The 10,856-nt window shown below is 38.0% G+C and overlaps 1 protein-coding gene across 1 annotated transcript; it reads right to left on the bottom strand.

Annotated features, from left to right (window-relative positions):
• Window positions 1–165: 165 nt before the first annotated feature.
• LOC132143978 (malate dehydrogenase, cytoplasmic-like) lies at window positions 166–10,503 on the bottom strand. The gene is made up of 9 exons (XM_059554652.1): window positions 10,435–10,503; window positions 5,780–5,878; window positions 4,517–4,613; window positions 2,182–2,357; window positions 1,869–1,991; window positions 1,408–1,584; window positions 1,124–1,237; window positions 717–806; window positions 166–581 (listed from the first exon to the last, which is right to left on the bottom strand). Exons 1-9 carry the CDS (start codon window positions 10,486–10,488, stop codon window positions 459–461), a joined length of 1,053 nt encoding a protein of 350 aa, XP_059410635.1. The 5' UTR covers window positions 10,489–10,503; the 3' UTR covers window positions 166–458.
• Between the last annotated feature and the right edge of the window lie 353 nt (window positions 10,504–10,856).

The following is a 10,856-nucleotide window of genomic DNA, read 5'->3' as shown; positions in this document are numbered from 1 at the left end:
ATTAAAATTAATTCCTTAATATATAAAGGTTTCCATTCAAACAAAAAGGCCTGGCTTGCTGTCTACAATGAGGAATCTTAATTTCTTAAATTCACACCCATTAAATGTGTGTATTCAGAACTAGAGATGAGATGGGCATGTCAACAATCAAATACACAACAAACATTCATTTTCCACATGGCCTTTTATTGTTTTATGACAGATGTTCATTATTTTGGTCCGGACAACTATGTGCGTAACGATTTTAATTGGAAATTTTCTTCTTCAGGTGTTGCCCCAGACACTTCGAGCAGATTGCAAACGTTTCTTGTGAAGTAACACACACACGCACGCACGCACACGTTAAGAGACATGAATATCCACACACGGTCAGCTGTGAAATCTACAGGACTTTACAGTCGGGGATTTGGGGACTTTGAAGAGTCTAACGGCTGCCGCGCTGTTGTGGAGACATTAAGTCATGCTCCAAGGAAGGTGAGAGCCGTGTCTCTCTCATCTACCAGCTCAGCGGCGGTGGCATCCATCTTACCGCGGGAGAAATCATTGATGGAGAGTCCGTCAACCACCTTCCAGGTCTTGTTCTGTTGGGGTGGAAAATCATAGTACTTACATAGAGACCTTATCTTTCTGAACTACTTTCAAACGCTTTGATTTCTTTGAAATTTAACTTAATTGTTTTTTTTAGAAACTTAAAACTTTTAGTGATGAAAACAAACCTTGATCATAACAGGGAAGGAGTACATGAGGTCATTAGGAACTCCATAGGAATTACCAGTGGAGTAGACGCCCATTGAGACCCACTCACCCTGTTAAGAGACAGAAAAATAATTAGTTAGCATTAACCCTGTAAAGCGTGACATGAAATCATTTTTTTTTATAATACTATATGGACAATTCTTGCTAAAAATATAAATAAAAAATAAACTACCAATTAGAAACAGATTGTGTACAGCAGATTTTTGATCATGCAGGTTTTGAATTTTTAGAAAATGTGTGAAATTTGATAGTATCCTTGACAAGGAAATGATTCGGAAAACTGGAAGTGTTTGAATCTTCCGCTTTACTTGTAGCCAGAATCTAATAGCCTAGACACTCAAATGATGTCCAAAGGGTGCGAGCTCACATCTGGAGTGCCGAACCAGATGTCCCTCATGTGGTCACAGATGGCTTTGGCAGCAGACATCGCACTGGAGAGCTTCCTGGCCTTGATGACAGCTGCACCTCTCTGCTGCACCGTCTGGTGTACAACAAAATGAAAAGAATTGCAGATGGGTAAATTAAAGTAATAAGCTACGAAAAGTCATGTGTAAAGCTATGGCCATATTAGAGCAATTTCAGCTACATTTTGTGGGTAGAAGGTCCGTTATCTCATTTTAATAACTCCACAGGTTCAGATGTCAGACTTACGGTGATGAAGTCGCCCTTCAGCCAGCTTTCGTCATTCACTGCATCAAAACCTGACATCTCCTTCCCATGAAGGTTCACGATAGCATGGTGCACATCTGGGTACTGAGTTGAGGAGTGATTTCCCCAGATAATCACATTCTTCACACTGTCAGAGGACACGCCAACACGCATCGCCACCTACAGGCATGGAGGAACACTGCAGGTGAGCAAAGCGCTCATATGTGTAATATGAGACCGCTAACAGTCCCTCTATAATGAGGTCACTGTAATGGTCTATGAACTACTCCAGAGTACATAACTAGATATGGTTGCTCTAGAACTAAGCTAGATGTGTACGATGGACAAAAAAAAAAGGTTGATTACTTGCAGCACTGGAAAGCACAAAGAATGAGTTAGAGAACATCAAAAAAGCAGAATAAGAAGTGAAGGGGAATGGGGTGGTGGGGTGGTGGGGTTCGGACCTGAGAGCGGGCCCTGTTATGGTCCAGACGGGTCAGGCAGGAGAAGTTCTCCTTGGGAATGGAGGGAGCAGATTTGGAGGCGATCAAACAGTTGGTGTTGGCTGGGTTTCCGACAACTAGCACCTATGAAAGAAAACGAAAAGTGAACGGCAGAACAACAAACACCACAAACTGCCCAGTGACTCATCCAGCAATGTTTTTAACTATCACAGTGTTGTCTAAATCAGAAGCTAAAGGCTAGAAATCTTTGAAAAATCTGAGTTCAGTTGCACATAAACTGATTCAAGAGGCATTATTTGTTGCAATCTTGTACCTTGACGGTCTTCTTGGCGTATTTCTCCAGTGCTTCACCTTGGGTTTTGAAAATGGCCACGTTAGCCTTCAGTAGGTCCTTCCTCTCCATGCCCTCCTTTCTGGGCATAGATCCCACCAAGATGGCAGCGTCAAGATCCTTGAAGCCCACTTCAACCTTATCAGTGGGAATCACCTCTGTGAAGGGGTCAGAGAGAGAAACGAGTAAGAGACTGAGGGTACAGAAAAACTTATTTCACAGGAATTTCTACGCCAACCAATTTTAAATGGAACATTTTTAAAGATCATGAACTTATTTAAAAATGTCCAGCTGTTTTTAGAAATATTTTTTTATTTTAAAAAGGAAATGTACATACATATTTTATTATACTTTACAGGGCTCAACATTAAGCTTTGACATGAGTCAAGTAAATCAATCATTCACTTGTCCGAGTAAAAAAGTTACTTGTCCGAGAAAAAAATAAAAAAAACTTTTTTTTTTTTGGCACAAATGTAATTTATTCTGAAGTGGTCTCATCAGTGCTCTATCAGGTATTACTTTAATCAGCATATTTTTTTTAATATTTGCCTTAAATTGATTGCGGTTACACTTTAACTTTATGAAGGACAATATTTTCTTTAAATGATTAAATATGCACGTCTCCATTTACGTCAAATTCTTACATGTTATCAATACTTTAGAATAATAAGACACTAAATGATTGTTAATATTCAAATGAAATCAGTATCAACAAACTCCATCTGTCCAAATGCATAAATAATGTTGTTAGATTAATGTTTTACTTTTTTGACATACAAATATGAAATGTTGGAAAAATCCAATGATACTTTTAAATACGAAATAAAACCACCGGTAGGTAGGTGGTGGCAAGTCACTGTCTTAATGAGTGAATCATTGATTCAACCAATTCGTTCAAACTGCCGATTCATTCAATAAATGAAGCAAGTAACCGTTGTTATAAATGGCTCACTGAATTATCAAAAATGAATCATTTAGTAACAAAAGACTGTTGTGTGTTGCTCAGAGATGCACGACTGCTCTGCTGTGGCTTTGTTTAGAACTATTTTTGTTAGCGAAATGGAGCAAAAACGATCCATAATGTGTCTAAAATGTAGGTCAGTTAATATTACTTGTTTAACTCAAGTTGTATAAAATCAATATCACATTTGCAATCGAGCTGAAAGTCGGGAAAACATCACTTCTGGTCGTGTGATGTTGCATATATTATATAGAATAGTACGTTTGTTTCTTTGTGTGTGCTGTTGCGCTTACAGTTTTGATTTCTCTGCGAGTCAGACTGACGTGACCTTGATACGGTCAATACGTTATCCGTTATTAGTCATCGTTTACACTGAAAACAATAAAATCTGAATCATTCTCGCCAAAGTTTAGGTGCTGCCCCAGTTATTGTTTGTGATTAAAATTTTTGATCAGATTACTTATCTGGCCGGGCAAGTAAAATTCTCTTTCACTTGCCCCTTCACAAAATCCACTTGTATTAGAAATTCAGCTTTTTAATTCAAAACATTTAGCTAAATATTTTTATGAGTATTAAATGAAATAATATATTGTAAAATTAAAAGAAATACGTATTGCTCATTGAAACAAGTTATTTTTTAAGCTGCAACTTGTTCAAGTGTTTTTTTAGGAAGCCTCAAGACCATTTCAGTTAATGAAATGATAAACTTGATAAACTCATGTAAACAGCACATGCAAACTTCTAGCATCAGTATTGTGAAATACAGCCTCGTTATGTTTGTACCTAGAGACCATTATTTCTCAGGAGTATATGCTGACATTATCTCTTGACACTTTCATCTCCCATCACTATAAATCATTTATCAGGCTGTCAATATTTCCTAAATTGGCTCATTTCATTGATAATCTTTAGAATGAGATTTAGTACAGGACTATTTATCAGAGTGGACTTCAACCAAAGTACAACATCTGTGACAGAACTTGTTCTTTGCCCCCCCCTCCCTCATTGTTGTGGCATCAACACGTTTCTCACTGGTCTATGACTATCCTACAACGTGAGCCAATAAGATCAGTCAGCAGCGGATACACCTCCCAACTCCTCAAATACAGTGTAGCACATGCTATTTTCTGCTGCAGACCTCTTCTGCAGAGTCATGCTGGCTCTTCTGCATTTTAATACATTTCTGATGCTGGCTATAAATAACACACGCTGTAGTACAAACAGGCAGTGGCTGAGAAGCTGTCAGTTAAGAGTCCGGTAAAAACTGAACCACATCTTCCTCTACCTGATATCCTATGATTATCTTTCACTGTGATAAGGTCTTATCTGATTCAATCAAGAGAAGAAACCCCTCACCCCTCAGAAGAGGAAGAGCACAGTCCTGCAGCTCCATGACGACTCCATCCAGCACGGGCAGCATGGGAGTGATATCCAGAAGCACCAAGATGATTGGCTGACAGGGGAGACAAACAAGAAGCATGTTACAGCCAATGACCAAAAAACATGTTTGGAATGGAATACCTGCAGTACAACATACACACTTTACATTCTATACAATAGTACAATCTGTAACTGTCCTTATATAACAGGTATAAGATAACTAGATTATGCAATATATGATATATGCTAACATACTTAAATTAAGCAATTGATTTGTACAAATACATACACAATAATTATATATATATATATATATATATATATATATATATATATATATATATATATATATATATATATATATATATACACACACACACACACACACACACACAACTAACCTTTTCTTTTCTGATAACTTGCTAAAATTATTTGATTACTAACATGTCAACATTGGCTATTGAGAAGCACCCAACATTTTATAAATAAGTGTATAAATAAAAAGACAAATCTCAAAACAAATGTTTGTAAGCGTTTAAATATTAATAATGAATGCTTTTTTTTTTAATTGTGAGAGACAAATTATCCCAACTAAAAAAATTAGTTCCAGGAACAAATCTTATGTTCCCAATAAGTTATGAATGTTCAAAATCTCGTTTTTTTTATGTTTCAAAAAAAATAAAAAACATTCTCATTCTTCTACGAATGTAAAAGTGTACATATTAATTTAAAATTTTGAAAACACTATGGGAATGTTATTTTTGAATGTCCCTTGAACATTCTGAAACACAGTAACATTTAAAAAATGTTAGCTGAACATTCAACAAACGTTTAAGAAAAACAGTCCATTAACAATGTACAAATAACAATATTGTGCTAGCGTTCTAAACAAACATTTTTAAAGCTCAGAAAACTTGAACGAACGTTCTATTAACGTTACTGGAGGAATGTTTGTTAAATTTTTTACATTTTTAGAACGTTAGCCAAATTCCTGACTATTTGTGTTATCGGATATCGGCATTCCAAGTGTAACATGCATGAATGCTCACAGTACAGACAATAAATACTGCAGTAACAGTCAGTGCGCGACTCTAAACACAGACATGCATCACAAAACCGCATATTTTAATCATACATTCTTATATAACACAAGAGCATGGTTTAAAATCCAGTTAGCTCCACTTGCGTCCCCCCACCAGAGTCCTATTACGCAAGAAGACAGCCAGCACTGTGTCTCACCTGGTCCTTGCCGAACACATCTCCTTTAGCAATGCTGTAGAGCAGAGAATACGCGATCTGTCCGGCTGACCCAGTCACCAGCACACGGATTGGTTCGGCCTGAAATAAAACACAAACTCACTCACTGGCATGACCTAGTTATGTGAACAAAGGACTAGCGATCTGAAATGAGAAGACCTGAGCATCTGCACATAATGGTTGGAGTGAATGGGAATTAATTTCTGTGTATATCCTCATATAATGAATGAATGAAAGAGACGGTGATGCAACTGATGCTCGACGCGACGCACTGTAACGTCATTTCGCGCGCGAGACTGTAACTTCGACGTAAATCAAACGCTTTTAGTGTTTATAATTTGAGAAAATATAGTGACATTGAGTACAAAAGATGCCACCTCAGTTAGTTACACCCATTCCCCAAAGGCGGAAATGGCGGTTAATACGACCTGCTACAAAATATTCAATATGAATCGTTACGTGGCACATTAAAACAGATCTCACATTAAAACAGATTTCGTAATCTAAATCACATCTAAAAGCGTTCAGATTCAACTAAATTAACGTTATGCACGCATCGTTGCGAAATTTGATTTGTGCTAAAATACTGTGCAGGACAAAAATGGAAGGATGCGAGTCTCACCATGTTTCAGATCTGATTGTGCAGGTTAAGATGTGCGCCAAAGCTGTGCTGCTCTGCCTCAGACTGGACGGATGGGTCACCTCTATTCTTGTGTGGAAATGACACACGCTTTCACAGAAATGCAGTACACTGGGATATGTAGTTGCTATTGCTGCTCTCTCCACCAATCGGCTCGCAGAAAGAACTCATTTTCCCATGAGCATCCGCGCTGACGCCCCCTCAACCTCCTTATATGGAACATAACGACTTAAAAACGTATAACGGTCGAGTTTTGAAGCTCCTATCCCAGGTTTGAGTTCTTGATTGGTTTATGAACTCAAAATAGCCAAGCGAAACAGATTAGGTAAAACTCGTTGAATGAACAGACAAACAGAATAAGCATCTTTTATAATATATAGGCTAATTTGTAATGGGCACATTTGTATTGCATTTCAAAATAAAAGCATTTTTATTAAACTCATACTTTGGATGCTATTGAAATTACTAATAGCTGAGATTACTGACATTTTCTCTCTGAACTCTCTGAATTCATGCTTGTGAATGTGTAAGTTACTCTGGGAGTTTGTGTGAAGAATCTAAAATAAGTTCCCCTTCTGTCAGTTCTGATTGAAACATTTGCACATCTATGCACAAAATCTCACATTGTTTCTATAGTGGGTGTGTGTGACACCAAACTGTTATCTTGTTCTGCTGTAAAGACATTTCACTTTCAAGTATAAATTCATGAACTCCACTGTCCTTGATTGAAAATGTCATTTAGAGCTGAACAGGAAACATGCAAGATCATGCGCATTTCCTAAAGAGAGCACTGAGGTCAAATACTTCATGTGCTTTCACTTCTGTAGAGCAGTTTGTGGTTGTCTGCATGTTTTAACCTTAAAAAAGCCTACTGTATTATATTTGTTGCATGAATTTCTCCCCAAAGGCCACAATCTACTCCATGCCTTCTGTTTTCAGAGTAATGGTTGATTTTTCATAATCTAAATCTAGACTAATCTATAATTTTAATTTCAACCCCTTTCAGGTTGTGGTTCATGTTCATTTGCAGTGAAATCTGCAATTATTTTTTATAAACAAGAAAAATTAATATAGTATTGTAGGGCTGTCAAAATGGCTTAAAACTAAACTCGAATTATGTACTTCTCTTCGAATTTAAAATGCATAATTTCAGTTATGAAATAGGCCACAAGAGGGTGCATTGAGCAAAATATTACTAATGCACGTTTATTCATAGCATTAGAATACATGACTGTAAAGTTAATAATATTTAAAATAATGTTTATAAATAAATTATAATTAAGTTGCTTAAACAACTATAAACAAAACAGTTTCATGTATGCATGCATAATTTAATACAAAGGGCGGAAAGCCAATCACATAGAGTACATTTTTCATTTAAAACATGAGGCAGTGGGATGGGGAAAACCGCACCATAAAGTCTCAAATATATTTTTAAAAAGTTGAACTTGCATTAATTTTACAAGTTAACTATGTCTTTGAATATGGTTTCTAGTAGGTCCAATATGTTTTTATCTAATCTAGGATGGCCTGTCTGTCTTTAATTGGTACGGCCAGCTAGTTATTGCTGGTCCAGCTAATGACCACTGTGGACCATTTTAGATCAGCTAATGATGATATTGGACCAGGTAAATACTATTTTGGTCACCTTGGACCAGTTATGATGGGTTTTCCAAATGTGCAAGCACGGTAGGGATAGATCCTCAAATATAGCGCCGATATTGTAACGTGTACTGAGTGTTTTTAAAGAAAAACCGTGCGTTTGGTGCATTCATGCTGCATTTATCCTCTGTTGTCAAGGAAAGGAGTCTTACCTGCGCTGAAGCCGTGCGCACCACCAAGTTTGGCTTTCTAAACATGCAGCTCTCTTGTGCAAGAAGCGAGTGCAACGGTGATAGAAGATGTCCCTCTAGAAATATGCATTCTATGTGAATGGCTTGGTTTCAGTTTTGATGTAAACAAGATCTTCTCCACATTGATGTTCTCTTTTTCTGCATTATTTTTAAAGAACATCGCATCAGCGCTGCATCTAGTGGCTTCTACTGGATAGGCTAACAAAAAAAATTATAATGCAGTTACACTTACATTGTCATCGCATCTTGTGCACCACTGATAAAGGCCAAAATATACTTTGGCTGTCTGCATTATGTCATTTTCGCAGTCAAGACGGACAGGTTCACGGACAGCCACGACGCGCACCCCGCCCGCGTGCAGGCAATCTTTGAGACCGCGTAGACGGTGCGCATACAACAGCGCATGCAACGTTTTTGCATTCGAATGTGGATTTTTATTTTAAATTCGACGAATATTCAAAATTCTATTTTTTTTACAGCCCTATAGTGTTTTTTTATATATTGTTAGTTTTAATTATACACAAGAATGTTTATCTGTTCATCTTTCAATTGTCATTGCATTATATGCTTTGCCCCAACAACTAAAAGTACTTATACGTGTTTTTCTGCTTTGATTTGAAAGAAAACAGCGCTTCCTTGTGGCACAGCTGACACAGTAGAGCGTAGGCAGTTTAAGTGATGTGGAGAGACACAGAGGAGACAGTTGACAAAGGAATTGATGAATAAAGTTGTTATTTTTGTTTTCTTCGCTTAGAAACAGTATTCTTCTCTCTACATTATGGTTGAACCACTGATGGCAGATGGACTATTCTGATGACATCTTTCATAATTTTCTGGACCTTGACAGTGTAACTTACCTGGCAGTCTATGGGACAGTAACAAGCCTCCCGGTTTTCATCCAAAATATCTTAAATTGTGTTCCAAAGACGAACAAAGCTTTTATGGGTTTGGAACGACATGGGGGTAAGTGATTAATGCCAAAATGTACATTTTGGGGTGGAGTATCCCTTTAACTCCTTTTTAACATTTTGGCAGGAAAGCAAATAAGGCTAAATATTTAATGGCAGGTTCTCATTGTGATCTAAGTTGAATCTCACAACCAATATAATATCTAAATAATGTGACAACATTCCTTAACATTAGACATGTGAAACAGACTTTAAAAATAAATATGATAAATATTCACTGAATACAGTGTGCTACTACCCCTTTCTTATGTTTGTCCATTATGAAAACACAGAACAAGAAAACCCAAGTTTATTCTAACTCAGGATTAAAAATGACCCTGGGTTAACAATTCCAAGTGTTAAAAGCCTCTAAAGGGCTTGGACCTGTTCCACATTCCCTTCTCCTTCAGGCTCAGATGCATTTTACCATCATAGCACCAGAGCAGATTCCCTCTGCATTTTACTGGTGTGTGTTCATAACACAGTGCCTTTTCGACTACACTGCTACAGATCACCCACAGCCTGATGCAGATATTTGCTCCAGTTAGGGATAGAGGCACTTCATTACATATCATGCCGCTGGAAGGGTGGATAGAGTGCTATCCATGGTGCTGGACCCTGCTTGTCAAAGCATCCTAAATTAATCAACAAAGAGGTCTCTGCCCTCCCTCAGTACTAGGTTTTCATGGCGTGCATAATGAAGGAGACTAATCATTCAACCAATCCCTGCTTAGAAACTATGTCTTTGAATATGGTTTCTAGTAGGTCCAATATGTTTTTATCTAATCTAGGATGGCCATTGACTGGTATGCCAGTTCCTAAAACTAGCCTGACTGTCTTTAATTGGTACGGCCAGCTAGTTATTGCTGGTCCAGCTAATGACCACTGTGGACCATTTTAGATCAGCTAATGATTATATTGGACCAGGTAAATACTATTTTGGTCACCTTGGACCAGTTAGGAATCAGCTCCCACATTCCAAAACACAGCAACCATCTTATGATGGGTTTTCCAGCATGAAATCACTTGCTTTATAAATGGAAACTATCAGATATATAGCCAATTGTAAATGTGCACGCACGGTAGAGATAGATCTTCAAATATAGCGCCGATATTGTAACGTTTTTTAAAGAAAACCCGTGCGTTTGGTGCATTCATGCTGCATTTATCCTCTGTTGTCAAGGAGAGGCGTCTTACCTGCGCCGAAGCTGTGCGCACCACCAAGTACATAGCCGACAACAGGGTCAACATTTTCAAGCAGTGTGTCCCTCGAAGTGTCCGATGGAGTCTGCTGTTTGCCTCGGAACGCAGAAGTGTTTGTTTTGGGACGCTGAGCTCAAAGGCGCGAGATAGATACAAAAGAGCCGCTTCCCTCGCGCGCGTTTTCACCGTCACCCTTCCGCACCTAATGAGCTCTGGCAGACAAAAATAGCTCGACATCGAGTAATCTTTCCGCCATTTCTTATCACACGGCTAAATTAATTAAGGTAGTGATAGGAGCTGCGAAATTTGGGGGTGAAGTCAGTGTAGGACTGAAGATGCTGCAGCGCTGAACCGAGTCAATAAAAACAACCTGAGATGCTTATTTCCAGATGAGGGGACAAACATCTGCAGGGGAC

This window comes from Carassius carassius, chromosome 7 (genome assembly GCF_963082965.1).
Source record: "Carassius carassius chromosome 7, fCarCar2.1, whole genome shotgun sequence".
Taxonomy (NCBI): Eukaryota; Metazoa; Chordata; class Actinopteri; order Cypriniformes; family Cyprinidae; genus Carassius; species Carassius carassius.
This window is presented reverse-complemented; position numbering and strand designations above follow the sequence as displayed.

Coding starts and splice junctions, on each gene's coding strand:
- LOC132143978 (XM_059554652.1), bottom strand. CDS start 10,488: ATGTTGACCCTGTTGTCGGCTATGTACTTGGTGGTGCGCACAGCTTCG. Junction 1,238..1,407: donor TGAAGGGCGACTTCATCACC/GTAAGTCTGACA, acceptor GTTGTACACCAG/ACGGTGCAGCAGAGAGGTGC. Junction 807..1,123: donor TCTGGTTCGGCACTCCAGAT/GTGAGCTCGCAC, acceptor GTCTCTTAACAG/GGTGAGTGGGTCTCAATGGG.